The sequence below is a fragment of the Schistocerca cancellata genome, chromosome 3 (genome assembly GCF_023864275.1).
Source record: "Schistocerca cancellata isolate TAMUIC-IGC-003103 chromosome 3, iqSchCanc2.1, whole genome shotgun sequence".
Taxonomy (NCBI): domain Eukaryota; kingdom Metazoa; phylum Arthropoda; class Insecta; order Orthoptera; family Acrididae; genus Schistocerca; species Schistocerca cancellata.
Genome location: NC_064628.1, coordinates 646,212,840 through 646,231,652, shown reverse-complemented (window position 1 = coordinate 646,231,652; position 18,813 = coordinate 646,212,840). Strand labels below are relative to the sequence as shown.

Genomic DNA, 18,813 nt, shown 5'->3' with positions numbered 1-18,813 from the left:
AGCTAACTAACGTAAGGACACCACACACATCCACGCCCAAGCCAGGATTCAAACCTGCGACCGTAGCGATCGCGCGGTTCCAGACTGTAGCGGCTAGAACCACTTGCCACTCCGGCCGGCTAAGCAGGTTATGAACTAATTAGTGCCATGTTAATGAAGTTTGTATAGGCTACCAACAACTGTTTTACTAGCCGTATCAAAGGCAGCTTGAAGAAGTGGTAGTGGTAGTAAGCACATGTACTTCTCAGTGGTTCTTATATATCCACCGTGTTACACACTGTTTCGAAGGTCCTATTTTGCGAACAATTTTTTTGTTACAATAACCTACAAAATAATGAAATCAGTACATACCTGCAGGGTATAAACACGAGTAAGCCCAAGGGACTTTTCGATGCCATCAGGCAAGTAAGGGTCATAGAAAATCACATTGAAGCCAAAAGCTTTTGCACGTAAAGCAACAGCTGAACCAATTCTACCTGAAATTAAAAATGAAAAAAGGTCAGCAGTGTTGTATCATTACGTACAGTTACATTTATTGTCAAAAAGTTTTCACATCCCAATAACATGAACACAAATCCACCTAAGCAAGGATCAGCAAATCAATCAACCAAGTTCACATAAAACACATCGCTATCATCTGCATGTTACACACAAAGGCATATATACTCAGAATCTCGTTATCATGGTTACCTACTATTTATTTCATTGCAAGCTATTAGTGCAACATGGAGCTGACCTAGAGTATACCAGCTTCTTTTGGAGACAGAACATTACCAATGTTAGTTCTGCAAGCAATAATAGGGTGAAACTGGGCTGAAAATAAAGTGCAAGTTTATGCGTTGTTTCTGTACACCTTTGTTACCTTTCCCCATTCCTGCAAAGTAAAAAATGTACGTAGAGGCTTCCTTGCCATAAAACATCTCTTATGGGAGTTAACAGGTATTGGGGAATACTACTAGTACACAAGATGTACACCTCACAATGCAAACCTCAGAAATTTCTACTTTTAGATTTACAGTTTTAAGTAATTTCTTTCAAGATAAAAAGAAGAAATATAGTTAAACAATTTGAAGAGATCTTTCAATCTGACAAGATAAAAATACCATCTTCGAAGTTTTTCTGAGGAGTGTTAAATATCAAGCATTTGATTTGCTTCAATGAAATGGCTGGTATGTGAGTTGGCGGCATATTAGTCTAGTAACAGTGAAGGAACTGGTTCTATTCTTGCACCTTTTTTATCTTTATTTAAACTCTATAGTGAAGTAGGAAGTTAGTTAAAAAGTTGTATTGTCTTTCTCCATTTAAGCCAATACTTTATTTTTAATTGCTAATAGCGCGAAAATAAATAAAAAGCTCGGTCAGGCATGCAAAATGTCTTATAGCTAAATGAAAAATTGTATGCAACAATAACATTGTCCCATCCCCAGAAATACAAAATTTTCCTATTTGATGTTTCAATAGTTTATAGAAAATTTTAATTTACTGTGAATACCCTATTTTTTTTGCCATTAGTAATTTAAAATAAAACGATATTATTTTGAAGAGATATTACTGTATTTACCCGGTAAGATTAGGTATTCTCCCATATTCATCATTCGAAAAAACACACAGAGTCATCTCATATTTGCTGTTTGAACTATTGCTGCTGAGGTTAACATATTTACATCGTTTAGTAAAGGATATAATGGTCACTTTATGTTTACAGATGAAGCTTTACCAGTCGAGATCATATGCAGATTTCGTCTGAAGAATCTGGAATGATAGGGCTGGTGCTGGGCCAATGATATTTATGTTCGAACAGGCTTAAGATTTCCCAATTCGCCAAAGTTCTCTATATAGTATCAACATCTCTTGAGCAATCGAGTGAAATCCGACTGCTAGTGCAAGGGATTTGTGTGAAATTATGAACTAGCCACTACAACAATCTATTGCTCTGCTTAAAATGTGACAATTTTGTGAAACACAGGAGGAAATGGCACTAACTTCTATCATATTACGAACTCTTGTTGTATTTGAAAGGTTTGCAATGTTAATTCTCATACATGTATGAATACTGTGTTAATGTTGCATTTTAAGTAAAGGCAGGTAATGTTCAAGAGAGGAAATGTCATACAACCAAGGCTTTAACGACCGGATGTTGCAGCTGCCGAGAATTCTTCTGGGTTGTATGGCCGTGGCCCATGGAACTCTCCTATCCCTAACGTATCGTCCAAAGCTACGTTGGACATCTTCAAAGGTGCTCCCGGTTGTGCTGAGCCTTGCCGGCAAGACTCAGCACAACCGGGAGCACCTTTGAAGATGTCCAATGTATCTTTGGACGAAACGTCAGGGATAGAGAAAGAGTTCCATGGACCGAAGAATTCTCGGCAGGAAATGTCCTTTAAAAAAAGATTGCTAGCTTTTGAACCAAAATGAATAGTGTATTCCATCGTTGCAGACTGTAATGATTTAATAAAAGGGTTGAAAATGAGAAATTTTGTCACTGTTCACGTATTAGAATAAGGGCTAAAAACGTCACCAGCTTTCAATCAGCTTTAGAACATGATGGTACATTCAGATGAAAAAGGAGAAGGAAAATTAATCCTGAATGAAATGTCTAATACACAAAATAAATCATATTAAATTGATTATAACTGTTGTCACCAGAATAAAGGGACCGACGACCAAGCAGTTTGGTCCTCCTACCCCTTTTAAACCAACCATCCAGAATAAATTATAGCAGCAAGATCTGTCACTGAGATAGTACCAACAAAATTAAGTAGAATGATGGAGAAGCAAAAGTTTAAGTTTATTTATGTATCAGTCATCTTAGTTACATACTGCTTGTGTCCTAGAAGGTATTGCAGTCAGTGTTTCACAGTTGCTCAAGCACAGCACCGTGGAAGGGTTGGAGGGGGAACAGTGACACTAGCTTGGCTGAGAATTAGATAAATGCGGGGAGGGGAGTAGCAAGCGGGCAGCAAATTACGTGCACACGATTTTGCCAACCATAGGAATCTACATCACGTACTTTGGCTGCAGTTTGCCTGAATCCATTTGTAACTGGGACTGAACTTTTAAGCTGGACAAATATTCAACAATAGTATTCATTTCTGCAAAAGACAGTAAAAGCCTAGCTAGGAACCAGTGGGGTACTCAAGTGTGTTGTGCAGCAATGTTGTCAATCGTCTCCATGATGTGTGACTGATATGAAAGGGGTGAGTCAGGTCCTGGATCTACACAACCAATGAAAGGCAGGCAATGTGTTTGGAAGTAAGAGACATCAGATCATTCTAAATTCAGTATATAAGCAAAATATGATACATATTTGGATATGAACAGCTGTGTTCTCAGGTCTCACTAACCAGAACCTCAGAAATCACAACATATTTCAAAGAAACAGCCCAATATTTGTGATAAAAAGGATAAAATTTTCACAGCTGTACTATTAGGAGGAGGAGGACAAGGTAGAAAAGAAAACAATCCGAAAATTAATGTAAACCATATCTTTTTCTCGTTTTATTTCTTCTTGTAATATCGACATGTTGACAATCAATGAATGGCATAAATTTAAAGTAGGTATAACATCAACTTTTTAGGCAGATACTTCATGTCAATAGGACGGTTTGTATTTTTAATTACTCAATGATATGTTAAAAGCAAATATTTCTCCAGAAGCAACTTGATAAGGATTGTCTCACACACTGGTAAATATGGTATACAATGTATGTTAACTAACATCTCTTGACGATAGAGAATTTACAAGAAGGTTAAAAAGTGGCTTCTAATGATGATCTAGCCAGGAACTTCACATTACTAGACTAATACACCACTAACTCCAACTCCGGTTGAACCGAACTATATCAAATGCTTTGCACTTCTAGTTATGTGTATTTCATCAACATAAGTAACACAACAAAAATTTGTCCAGCACACCGATATTTTTATTACTGTTAAAATAAAACTCCATTTAATTTAGTTACTCTGCACACCAAGTTAAGGTGGCGCGTGCACGCACGCACACACTGAATTTTATGACGCCATTTTTTATGAATGACTGGTACAGCCATGTGAATTAGAACTCAATCTCTCTAGTATAAATTCAGCTACCTATCAGAAATAATACCAACTGCCAGGAACACTCCATGAAGGAAACATTTGATCAGCTGCTATGTTCTGATGACATCAGCATGTGAACACGAATAAGGGAGAGGACAACAAACACAACACATGATGCAGCAAAGCAGCACCTCTCTGAATGCTTTGCAGCAGTTGTTCAAGGTTTATTTATAGGTGATGGAAGAACAGCTTCAGATTTGTAAAGTGATAGTGAGTTTTTGGAATGAAAGAACGTAACATACTAAACAACCTGTAGTGTATGGTGTCTGTAGCTACATTTTTTAGAACTATAGTACTGTAACCTAAGTTTACATGTCTTCTCTGAAATGGCTTCCAAGCATACGGCTACAGAAAGTTAGATGTGATACTATAGATAGGCAATTTTTTTTTTGTTTTGTTACCTGGTTACTTACTTTCAAAGAAAAGAGTTTTTTTTGGGGGGGGTGGGGTGAAGAGTTGGTGGGAAGGAGGGGGGGAAAAAAAAAGAGGGCAAATACAGGGGGGGGGGGTCGGGGTTCTGTCTACATTATGCAACTGTTTGTAGAAAATTTGGTTGCAAAAGCTTGAATTTTGTGTGTCTATCGACCTGCCAGCACTTTCGTTTGGTAAGTCACATCATCTTTGTTATATATATATATATATATATATAATAGAGGGAAACATTCCACGTGGGAAAAATATATTTAAAAAGAAAGATGATGAGACTTACCAAACAAAAGCGCTGGCAGGTCGATAGACACACAAACAAACACAAACATACACACAAAAATCTAGCTTTCGCAACCAACGGTTGCCTCGTTAGGAAAGAGGGAAGGAGAAGGAAAGACAAAAGGATATGGGTTTTAAGGGAGAGGGTAAGGAGTCATTCCAATCCCGGGAGCGGAAAGACTTACCTTAGGGGGAAAAAAGGACAGGTATACACTCGCACACACACACATATCCATCCGCATATACACAGACACAAGCAGACAAAATGTATATATATATATATATATATATATATATATATATATATATATATATATATATAAAGAAAGATGATGAGACTTACCAAACATAGGGGACATGTGTGTGTGGGTGTGGGTGTGTGCGAGTGTATACCTGTCCTTTTTTCCCCCTAAGGTAAGTCTTTCCGCTCCCGGGATTGGAATGACTCCTTACCCTCTCCCTTAAAACCCATATCCTTTTGTCTTTCCTTCTCCTTCCCTCTTTCCTGACGAGGCAACCGTTGGTTGCGAAAGCTAGATTTTTGTGTGTATGTTTGTGTGTCTATCGACCTGCCAGCACTTTTGTTTGGTAAGTCTCATCATCTTTCTTTTTAAATATATTTTTCCCACGTGGAATGTTTCCCTCTATTATATATATATATATATATATATATATATATATATATATATACAAAGATGATGTGACTTACCAAATGAAAGTGCTGGCAGGTCGACAGACACACAAACAAACACAAACATACACACAAAATCCAAGCTTTCGCAACCAACGGTTGCCTCGTCAGGAAAGAGGGAAGGAGAAGGAAAGACAAAAGGATATGGGTTTTAAGGGAGAGGGTAAGGAGTCATTCCAATCCCGGGAGCGGAAAGACTTACCTTAGGGGGAAAAAAGGACAGGTATACACTCGCACACACACACACACATATCCATCCACACATACACAGACACAAGCAGACACTTGTAAAGGCAAAGAGTTTGGCAGAGAGTTTGGGCAGAGATGTCAGTCGGGACGGAAGTACAGAGGCAAAGATGATGTTGAAAGACAGGTGAGGTATGAGCGGCGGCAGATTGAAATTAGAAATTAGCGGAGATTGAGGCCTGGCGGATAGCGAGAAGAGAGGATATGCTGAAGGGCAAGTTCCCATCTCCGGAGTTCTGACAGGTTGGTGTTAGTGGGAAGTATCCAGATAACCCGGACGGTGTAACACTGTGCCAAGATGTGCTGGCCGTGCACCAAGGCCATGTTTAGCCACAGGGTGATCCTCATTACCAACAAACACTGTCTGCCTGTGTCCATTCATGCGAATGGACAGTTTGTTGCTGGTCATTCCCACATAGAATGCATCACAGTGTAGGCAGGTCAGTTGGTAGATCACGTGGGTGCTTTCACACGTGGCTCTGCCTTTGATTGTGTACACCTTCTGGGTTACAGGACTGGAGTAGGTGGTGGTGGGAGGGTGCATGGGACAGGTTTTACACCGGGGGCGGTTACAAGGGTAGGAGCCAGAGGGTAGGGAAGGTGGTTTGGGGATTTCATAGGGATGAACTAAGAGGTTACGAAGGTTAGGTGGACGGCGGAAAGACACTCTTGGTGGAGTGGGGAGGATTTCATGAAGGATGGATCTCATTTCAGGGCAGGATTTGAGGAAGTTGTATCCCTGCTGGAGAGCCACATTCAGAATCTGATCCAGTCCCGGAAAGTATCCTGTAACAAGTGGGGCACTTTTGTGGTGGTTCTGTGGGAGGTTCTGGGTTTGAGAGGATGAGGAAGTGGCTCTGGTTATTTGCTTCTGTACCAGGTCGGGAGGGTAGTTGAGGGATGCGAAAGCTGTTGTCAGGTTGTTGGTGTAATGCCTCAGGGATTCCGGACTGGAGCAGATTCGTTTGCCTCTAAGACCTAGGCTGTAGGGAAGGGACCGTTTGATGTGGAATGGGTGGCAGCTATCGTAATGGAGGTACTGTTGCTTGTTGGTGGGTTTGATGTGGACGGACCACTAACACCAACCTGTCAGAACTCCGGAGATGGGAACTTGCCCTTCAGCATATCCTCTCTTCTCGCTATCCGCCAGGCCTCAATCTCCGCTAATTTCTAATTTCAATCTGCCGCCGCTCATACCTCACCTGTCTTTCAACATCATCTTTGCCTCTGTACTTCCGTCCCGACTGACATCTCTGCCCAAACTCTCTGCCAAACTCTTTGCCTTTACAAGTGTCTGCTTGTGTCTGTGTATGTGTGGATGGATATGTGTGTGTGTGCGCGAGTGTATACCTGTCCTTTTTTCCCCCTAAGGTAAGTCTTTCCGCTCCCGGGATTGGAATGACTCCTTACCCTCTCCCTTAAAACCCATATCCTTTTGTCTTTCCTTCTCCTTCCCTCTTTCCTGAGGAGGCAACCGTTGGTTGCGAAAGCTTGGATTTTGTGTGTATGTTTGTGTTTGTTTGTGTGTCTGTCGACCTGCCAGCACTTTCATTTGGTAAGTCACATCATCTTTGTTTTTAAATATATTTTTCCTTCGTGGAATGTTTCCTTCTATTATATATATATATATATATATATATATATATATATATATATATATATATATATATATATATATATATATATATATATATAAAAACAAAGATGATGTGACTTACCAAATGAAAGTGCTGGCAGGTCGACACACACACAAACGAACACAAACATACACACAAAATTCAAGCTTTCGCAACAAACTGTTGCCTCATCAGGAAAGAGGGAAGGAGAGGGAAAGACGAAAGGATGTGGGTTTTAAGGGAGAGGGTAAGGAGTCATTCCAGTCCCGGGAGCGGATAGACTTACCTTATGGGGAAAAAAGGACGGGTATACACTCGCGTACACACACACACACACATATCCATCCACACATATACAGACACAAGCAGACATATTTAAATATGTCTGCTTGTGTCTGTATGTCCCTACACAATGAAAGGGGCAGAAAATCTTTGTGAATAGACTATTGGACCCCTTTTTCAATACAGGTTACACCAACACCTCAATTGCTGCCTGTCACATGTTGTAGGTTAATTGTGAGAGTACAAAACAACGGCAGTATTCTCTTGCATGACTAACAGCAATGATCTTCCAAAACATAAGGTTGTCAAGCTAGTAATTAAAAATAAAAAAAATTAAACCTACTTAGGTCTTTTGAGAAGGGAGCATAAGCTACAGACGAAATGGAGGGGCACAACGAATTTTTTTACAGGTAATGACAAAATGCAAGTTATTTTAGCTGAAGTGAAAGGATATGTTGCTCAAGAAAATACAAAGTTTCATGAAGTTTAGAAACTGACTATTCAAGGCATGGAAAATGTCTTCGAAATTGATTGGAGGTCTGTGACGCATACGAAATGAGTAACTGACTAAGCATGGAATAATGACTATCTTCTCAATAGCCACTTTGGGAAGTTCCAGTGACTCTGAAATGACTAGTATTTACCCTGTTTTGAACAATGCAGCTGCCTGCAGCTAGCAATCACCGTAGGTATGTACAAAAAAATTTCCTTACTTTTAAACATTATGCTTTATCTCTACACTTCATGCCTTTGTTGCCTATAGATACGTAGCCAAAGGCAAACCCGGACTGCTCGTCAGTTGGTAACACATCAGCTCATGTAGCCAGTGTAAGGACAGTTACCACAAACCAATGAGAATGAGGATCAGTGCTTATAGCACAGAAAATGAAATTCTTGTGTCTTGTGTTTGCCCCTACAGGTTAGCTTTAAACACTGTTAAAGTGAGTACGATTAATAATTCTGCCACAGGTGGTTGTTGAATGTTTTCTGTGGTAGCTGAATGTTTTCTATGACACATTACTTATCACATCAAGGTTGTGACTAAGTGAAGACAGGAGTTTGAATTTAGGGCTACGCTGTTCAGTCATAGCCGCATTCCTCATGGTGGCTGCTGTCTACACTCTTCCACATTAAACATAACAGCACTTGTGAAGTGACCTGATGTGTTTGTGTATCATCTCACTGAATGGCAACCACAGGTCGATGTAGCAACTCTGGAGCAGCGAATAACAGACGTCAACTGAAAAGTAATTTCACATGGACTATAATCCAGTTGTGCTTTATAAGACGACACAAAACATTCTTGTAGACAGGAGATTCTTTTGCAGCACAAAGCAACCAACATAAAGAATTGGCGTGAGCATAATGAGTAGCGTATTTTTTTGCCAAAATGGGATCACCTATCGAGATGTGAAATGTTTCTATAATTTAGAGCTGCGAAGAGAGCTGATGTAACAAAGACACAAAATCGAGAAGTGCATTGAAAGGAAATGCCTTGCTGGTGTCCGAGTTGTGATGTTGCTCTTTGTATACTAGAATGTTTTGAAACATACCACACTGAGGCATATTATGTATAAACAACAAGTTTACTTTCTTAATGAAAGTATTACTCAGCCACAACATAGTGTACGGTTTTAATACATAATACTAATATTCTCATTTTTACGTAGGTGACCACTGAATCTTTAACAGTGTGTCATACAATGATATAATTTTGCAGGTACATTCAGTGGTGTACGTGGATAGCACCTGCAAAACATGTTGTGAGCAGAGTTAGTAGTGAAGACATAATAAATTAAAATGTCATGACTGAAGCAACAGTTTCACTGCATGAACAGCGAAGATGTATTTAGTGATAAACTTTTTTTTCACCTTTTTGTGGGGGTATAGGGGAGAAAACTTTTATGAATGTTTGAAAGTGTGTGTAATGTTTGTTGAAGTCACTTGACGCTCTCCTTCACACACACACACACACACACACACACACACACACACACACACACACACACACACACACACACACACACACTTGTAACTGTAATACTTCTCTTACAATGTTAAACCTTTAACAAACACTTATAGCCCTTAATGAATAGATTTTGCCTTCGGGAGCCTTTAGACAGGCAACCCTCGACTAGGAATGATGTAGACTAGCCATTTAGAACACACAAGTAAACAAGTAAATTTGCCACTATGACTGTCCTAACCAATTGTGTTTTAGTATGCCTTCCTTATACATATAGACAAGTGTTCTCTCTCATGTGCCATGAGACAATGTTCAAGTTTTTAACTGCCCAGCTCATTATGACAGATCTGCTATGAGATAATGATGAACAGTCTCTGTCAGATAAAACTTCAGAAGATGGAGACAGCAACACTGACGCAAGTGCAAGAGATACCAATTCCAATGTAACTGCCTGTAAGTGACAAATCTTGGAGTATATATATATTACCGATGATGGTTATCCAATTAAGGAGCAGATAAAACTGAAGAGAAAAACTAAGAGGTGATTTGCAGATAGCAGAAGTAGTGGAAACTCCAACAGAACCATTCTTTCTTTACTTCAACGATGATAAATTAGTGATTGTTATTGTTACATATACTGTGAAATCTTGTGGGCTGTTTAATAGACCTTTTGCCACACAAGAGACAAACCATGTCAAGAAGAATGTTTTGCTAGGTCTTTTGTTATAAGGAGAAACTTTCAGAACTTTCGATCTTTATTTCTGAGAACTATGGGATATATATGAGCAATTAAAGGTCCAGGATGGAATAAAAATAATGTGAGCTTTATTTTGCCATTTGTTGATAATTAATCATTCCGCTACAGGGAAGTGTAACATTCAGTTACTGACCACTTTGGTCTTTAATGTAACTGTTGTTATCTATTTTTGTTGGATTGCCCTCCCCCTTTCTTCTTCTTCTTCTTCTTCTTCACACAATGATAAATCCACTCCTGTACTGCATGTTAAATGAAAATCTGTGACTGGATTTTGTATTGAATTGCACACCTGTTGCTGACACAGCCATATTGTGCATGCAGGTAGTGCACAGCTGAGAAAAGTGCCCCTTCCATATTTAACTGTCACTCTCTTTGTTATTTGGATCCTGATATGGGTGAGACATATGAAATAATATACCACACTGTTCAATATTTTTGTCCAATAACAGAGCACTGTAGCTTCAAGCCTCTTCGGTCCTACTAAAGATGTAACAATGGTGTCATAACATTCCAGCAAAATAGCTATTTGCTGTTTTCACCTCCATTATCCATAATGAAGCAATGATCAAAGAAGACACACGCACTTGGTAAATGCCAGAAGATACATCTTACAACTACACAAAAAAAATTAACAGCCATTCATGACTTCTCATGTAACTACTCTCCAATAAAACCATTCCTAATAAAGCGCTTTGGTGTTCAAATCAACCTTTGGTTTGAAGACTGCAGTACCTTTTACATGTACCATATTGACCGAAGTACAAGACGACCAACCCTGAATACAAGACGACCAACCCTGAATACAAGACGACCAACCCTGAATACAAGACGACCAACCCTGAATACAAGACGACCAACCCTGAATACAAGACGACCAACCCTGAATACAAGACGACCAACCCTGAATACAAGACGACCAACCCTGAATACAAGACGACCAACCCTGAATACAAGACGACCAACCCTGAATACAAGACGACCAACCCTGAATACAAGACGACCAACCCTGAATACAAGACGACCAACCCTGAATACAAGACGACCAACCCTGAATACAAGACGACCAACCCTGAATACAAGACGACCAACCCTGAATACAAGACGACCAACCCTGAATACAAGACGACCAACCCTGAATACAAGACGACCAACCCTGAATACAAGACGACCAACCCTGAATACAAGACGACCAACCCTGAATACAAGACGACCAACCCTGAATACAAGACGACCAACCCTGAATACAAGACGACCAACCCTGAATACAAGACGACCAACCCTGAATACAAGACGACCAACCCTGAATACAAGACGACCAACCCTGAATACAAGACGACCAACCCTGAATACAAGACGACCAACCCTGAATACAAGACGACCAACCCTGAATACAAGACGACCAACCCTGAATACAAGACGACCAACCCTGAATACAAGACGACCAACCCTGAATACAAGACGACCAACCCTGAATACAAGACGACCAACCCTGAATACAAGACGACCAACCCTGAATACAAGACGACCAACCCTGAATACAAGACGACCAACCCTGAATACAAGACGACCAACCCTGAATACAAGACGACCAACCCTGAATACAAGACGACCAACCCTGAATACAAGACGACCAACCCTGAATACAAGACGACCAACCCTGAATACAAGACGACCAACCCTGAATACAAGACGACCAACCCTGAATACAAGACGACCAACCCTGAATACAAGACGACCAACCCTGAATACAAGACGACCAACCCTGAATACAAGACGACCAACCCTGAATACAAGACGACCAACCCTGAATACAAGACGACCAACCCTGAATACAAGACGACCAACCCTGAATACAAGACGACCAACCCTGAATACAAGACGACCAACCCTGAATACAAGACGACCAACCCTGAATACAAGACGACCAACCCTGAATACAAGACGACCAACCCTGAATACAAGACGACCAACCCTGAATACAAGACGACCAACCCTGAATACAAGACGACCAACCCTGAATACAAGACGACCAACCCTGAATACAAGACGACCAACCCTGAATACAAGACGACCAACCCTGAATACAAGACGACCAACCCTGAATACAAGACGACCAACCCTGAATACAAGACGACCAACCCTGAATACAAGACGACCAACCCTGAATACAAGACGACCAACCCTGAATACAAGACGACCAACCCTGAATACAAGACGACCAACCCTGAATACAAGACGACCAACCCTGAATACAAGACGACCAACCCTGAATACAAGACGACCAACCCTGAATACAAGACGACCAACCCTGAATACAAGACGACCAACCCTGAATACAAGACGACCAACCCTGAATACAAGACGACCAACCCTGAATACAAGACGACCAACCCTGAATACAAGACGACCAACCCTGAATACAAGACGACCAACCCTGAATACAAGACGACCAACCCTGAATACAAGACGACCAACCCTGAATACAAGACGACCAACCCTGAATACAAGACGACGACCTTTTTCTAAGGGGTTCCTAGAGAAAATTTATTTGTAACTTATTCTGACTAATCAAAATTACACTCTGTTTTACTGACAAAGTATCTGCCGAAAAGTTAGCAACATATTTACTCTGAACTATGGCATTTACTGACTGTCTACTTTTTGACAATACTATGAGAAATAAAATAAACAAGAAGAACAAAAAGTTTTTGGACTGACCTCTTTTCTACCTTTTTGCTTACCGTATTTACTCGAATCAAAGCCGCACCTGAAATTTGACATTCAAAATTCAATGGGAGAGAAAAGTTTTAGACTGCACCTCCAAATCAAAACAAAGTTACTCCATTGTAACATGAGACACAATTGAGGTCGAATGGATGAAGATACAGCTACAGTAGTTTGGTGTGAGTCGTAAGCTTAACAGTTAAGTTTTACCAAGTAGCCATTGCTATGTGTAGGGCACTCCGTCCATATTTATACAGGTACCCTTCCTTTTTCACGTGCTTCGTCTGGTTTGAATCTATTGCTTATTTTGCTTTGATGTCGTAAGTGCCGTTATCTTTGTTATAGATCTTTACGTTGCTCTAAGCTGAAAATTCAATACTGTACTGTGTCATCCATTGTTTGTCACATTCTGATAATGAGCGTTTACAACCTGGTGCCGCTCGCAGTATGGCTTTGTTTTGGGCGTGCAAATGCGGCTTACAATAAAAAAAGAGAGAGGAATTGTCTCATAAGTGAAACAATGGCATGAGACTGCTATTTGTTGTTACTTACACTGCAGCTTTCTTTGGTAATGATCAACAAGAACCAAATAATAGACTGCATATGATAGAAGATGTTCTGAACGAGAGTTAGCGAAAATTTTTCTCCGTTTGAAAATCTTTGCAAACGCCTCTTTAGTACATTTTATTTTGCACAGAAATTAGATTCATCTTAGATTTAAAAATCTAGTTAGTTGCCGTGCTTCATTTCTGACTATATCACTATTCAGCATAAGAATAATACAAATATAAACATGCCATGATATGTATATTCTTCCGCGTTTGCTGTTGTCTCACTCTAGTTCCGTAGTTTATTAGGCAGACAGGATTTAAACGAGATAGCAGCAGACAAAAAAATACATGGCATAATGTTTACAGTCTTCTACCTTTTCTTTTAATTTATTTACTGACGCAGAGATTTTGGTTCCAGTATTTATCTTTGTGCCTGCAAAGCATGCCTGTGTAGCGCTACATATATTCGATGACAGAAGTTAGTTGTAGCGGCACCTACCAACATTTTTCAGAACTTCCGCTTACTTTGCATTCAATTCTAAGCCACAGATGGTTTTTTGGATTACGAAAACAGGAAAAAAAAGTGCGGCTTAGATTTGAGTAAATACAGTACTAAACCCTGTCGCCTGTGGTATCACTATTTGTAATATCATCATCATCATCATCATCATCATCATCATCATCATCATCATCGCACAGCTGTGAAATTTATATTCTCATTGCACAAATATTTGGCTGTTCCTTTCGAGTACGTTGCTATTTCTGAGGTGGTCAAGGTCGGAACTAAGAACACTCTTCTCCCCCCCCCCCCCCCCAATACGTATCAGATTTTGCTCCTATACTGACTTGAGAATGTTACAATGTCTCTTGCTCCCAAACATTTTGTCTGCCCACTGCTCTGTCATTGGCTGCGTATAACCAGCAGGTGATACGACCCTTTTGTTATCCTCATATGTTGACAACATTGCAGAATGAAGCACAGAATTACACCACTGGCCCCTATCTAGAATTTGCCATCTCCTGCAGAAATGAATACTGTTGTTGAGTATTTGTACAATTTTAAAGTCAATTCAATTTCCAATACAAATGGATTCAGCCAAACTGCAATTTAAAAATAGCAGATGTTCATAAACATACGAAGTACATGGTATGGATTCCCACGGCTGGCAACATGACAAAAATTGCTGCTTGCTAACCATTCCCTCCCGCAATCACCTTAGTCAAGCTGGTATCACCTCTCCCCTTTCAACTGCGTCCTCTATAGTGCTGAGCCTGAGCAACTGTTAAAAATAGGCTGCAGTTTTTTCCTAGTATCCTTTTTTTCTTCCCTGATATGTTTGAAATCCCCTGATGTTCCCTCATTTTCAGAACTTGTGGCAACCCTGGTAATGTCATAGAACAAGTTAGTGAACCAGACAGTCGACGAGGTAGTTGATGGACATAAACGAATCAATATAAGTCGATACACATTGATTTGGTTTCGCTATGCTGTCACTACCAATTTTATTTGGCCAAAGACATAATGCTTATTGTTTCTCACATGTCAACAGATACAACGATTTCGATCCCAATTACACTAAACATTTCGGCTGTCATTAACTCCATATGTTACTTCTGGTTTTATAAATATAGTTGCCCCGAACACAATGTTAGCTGCTTACTACTATTGGTAGCGAAAAAGAGACCAATAAATGCTAGCCAATGCAATTTGATAATCGATTGCACTCGCACCAGTCTTTCTTGAGAGCACACGGTGAAGTTCAGATTGTTTCGTTTTTACAGTTTCATTGTTTGCACATGAATTATGGGTCGCACTTCTGTGAAAGCACATGACAGGGCATAGCAATATGCAAACCGTGGTTTATATGCCACAGATTCCCAACAGTGTTCCGCAAATTTTGCAACTGCCGCATTGGTTGGGAGACGAAAGAATGTCAAAAAACTTATTAAATCAGAGAAGCATTCCGCCCACCGCCAAGAAAATGCTGCTGCTGTTTCTCAAAAGAGGCAGTTGTTGATCGTTGATTGCTTATGTGGAGCCAAACAAAGAAAGCAAGATAAAGACTTAAGGAAGAAACTACTGAGGCTTTTTTGAAAGCCAATATTCCACTGCAGAAGTTGCGAAATGCCGCCTTACGATTGTGGAATTCTGAATTCTCCGATAAAGATATGCCATGTGGGAAGATAATGTCTGAGAATTATGTTGAAGTTAACATATGTGAAGAAGGATAATATTCAGATTCGACAAAAAATTTGCTGCAAACTTCCACTGCTTTGCAGCAAGCTGCTTGTAGAGACACCTTTTTTAAAGCAGCTAATGCTGCCAAAATTAAGCTTGCAGCACTCAGAAGAAGGGATCCTAATCATAAGAAATTTGAGGCTTTGGCATGGCCATTTTATCCAAGAAATGTCATTCTGAATAGTGCTGAAGTCCCTCAAGTTAAGAGACTTCTAAGTTCGCCAACAGTAGCAACACACAGTGTGTTTCAAAGAACTTGTGAGAAGGAACTGGAGGAACACGAGAGTTGATGTGATCAATGTTTTCGTGACCAGGAGGACAGAAAATAAATATTAAATGTTTGCCAAATATTGTCTGGATTTAATGAGGACACCCACAAACAGTGTTGACAGTAAGAGAATTCTGTCTCACTGCAATACCAGTAGGAGATGTAATATTAAAGAAAGTAGTGCAGAAATTTGTACCCTTTCTTTCGAGCAGCAGGATTTGGTGTACCTGTAGTTGAATTACTGCTGAAATTTCTACTCTTTGAGCAATAAAATACATATTTTAAAAATTCTATTGTAACATACCAGTTTTCTTTCATTCTTCACATTGACTGTAGAGTAGCATTAAATGAAACAGTTGACAAGAATACGGTTAACAGCAAGAAATCAGATTATTTAATCCTCACTGTTGAACCATGGACCTTGCCGTTTGTGGGGAGGCTTGCGTGCCTCAGCGATACAGATAGCCGTACCGTAGGTACAACCACAACGGAGGGGTATCTGTTGAGAGGCCAGACAAATGTGTGGTTCCTGAAGAGGGGCAGCAGCCTTTTCAGTAGTTGCAAGGGCAACAGTCTGGATGATTGACTGATCTGGCCTTGTAACAATAACCAAAACGGCCTTGCTGTGCTGGTACTGCGAATGGCTGAAAGCAAGGGGAAACTATGGCCGTAATTTTTCCCGAGGGCATGCAGCTTTACTATATGATTAAATGATGATGGCGTCCTCTTGGGTAAAATATTCCGGAGGTAAAATAGTCCCCCATTCGGATCTCCGGGCGGGGACTACTCAAGAGGACGTCGTTATCAGGAGAAAGAAAACTGGCGTTCTACGGATCGGAGCGTGGAATGTCAGATCACTTAATCGGGCAGGCAGGTTAGAAAATTTAAAAAGGGAAATGGATAGGTTAAAGTTAGATATAGTGGGAATTAGTGAAGTTCGGTGGCAGGAGGAACAAGACTTCTGGTCAGGTGACTACAGGGTTATAAACACAAAGTCAAATAGGGGTAAGGCAGGAGTAGGTTTAATAATGAATAGGAAAATAGGAATGCGGGTAAGCTACTACAAACAGCATAGTGAACGCATAATTGTGGCCAAGATAGATACGCAGCCCACACCTACTACAGTAGTACAAGTTCATATGCCAACTAGCTCTGCAGATGACGAAGAAATTGAAGAAATGTATGATGAAATAAAAGGAATTATTCGGATAGTGAAGGAAGACGAAAATTTAATAGTCATGGGTGACTGGAATTCGAGTGTAGGAAAAGGGAGAGAAGGAAACGTAGTAGGTGAATATGGATTGGGGCTAAGAAATGAAAGAGGAAGCCGCCTGGTAGAATTTTGCACAGAGCACAACTTTATCATAGCTAACACTTGGTTTAAGAATCACGATAGAAGGTTGTATACATGGAAGAACCCTGGAGATACTAAAAGGTATCAGATAGATTATATAATGGTAAGACAGAGATTTAGGAACCAGGTTTTAAATTGTAAGAAATTTCCAGGGGCAGATGTGGACTCTGACCACAATCTATTGGTTATGACCTGTAGATTAAAACTGAAGAAACTGCAAAAAGGTGGGAATTTAAGGAGATGGGACCTGGATAAACTGAAATAACCAGAGGTTGTACAGAGTTTCAGGGAGAGCATAAGGGAACAATTGACAGGCATGGGGGAAAGAAATACAGTAGAAGAAGAATGGGTAACTTTGAGGGATGAATTAGTGAAGGCAGCCGAGGATCAAGTAGGTAAAAAGACGAGGGCTAGTAGAAATCCTTGGGTAACAGAAGAAATATTGAACTTAATTGATGAAAGGAGAAAATATAAAAATGTAGTAAATGAAGCAGGTAAAAAGGAATACAAACGTCTCAAAAATGAGATCGACAGGAAGTGCAAAATGGCTAAGCAGGGATGGCTAGAGGACAAATGTAAGGATGTAGAGGCTTATCTCAATAGGGGTAAGATAGATACTGCCTACAGGAAAATTAAAGAGACCTTTGGAGATAAGAGAACCATTTGCATGAACATCAAGAGCTCAGATGGAAACCCAGTTCTAAGCGAAGAAGGGAAGGCAGAAAGGTGGAAGGAGTATATAGAGGGTCTATACAAGGGCGATGTACTTGAGGACAATATTATGGAAATGGAAGAGGATGTAGATGAAGATGAAATGGGAGATAAGATACTGCGTGAAGAGTTTGACAGAGCACTGAAAGACCTGAGTCAAAACAAGGCCCCTGGAGTAGACAACATTCCATTGGAACTACTGACGGCCTTGGGAGAGCCAGTCCTGACAAAACTCTACCATCTGGTGAGCAAGATGTATGAAACAGGCGAAATACCCTCAGACTTCAAGAAGAATATAATAATTCCAATCCCAAAGAAAGCAGGTGTTGACAGATGTGAAAATTACCGAACAATCAGTTTAATAAGCCACAGCTGCAAAATACTAACACGAATTCTTTACAGACGAATGGAAAAACTAGTAGAAGCCGACCTCGGGGAAGATCAGTTTGGATTCCGTAGAAATACTGGAACACGTGAGGCAATACTGACCTTACGACTTATCTTAGAAGAAAGATTAAGGAAAGGCAAACCTACGTTTCTAGCATTTGTAGACTTAGAGAAAGCTTTTGACAATGTTGACTGGAATACTCTCTTTCAAATTC

General features: G+C 40.1%; 1 protein-coding gene across 4 annotated transcripts in view; it reads right to left on the bottom strand.

The window, feature by feature from the left end:
• The window catches only part of LOC126175598 (C-terminal-binding protein), a 209,071-nt gene that overhangs the window by 52,210 nt on the left and 138,048 nt on the right, over positions 1-18,813 (bottom strand). For all 4 annotated transcript variants that reach the window (XM_049922472.1, XM_049922469.1, XM_049922470.1 and 1 more), the window contains exon 5: positions 352-476. In XM_049922472.1, coding sequence (XP_049778429.1) covers positions 352-476 — 125 coding nt within the window. The remainder of the gene's footprint in view (positions 1-351; positions 477-18,813) is intronic.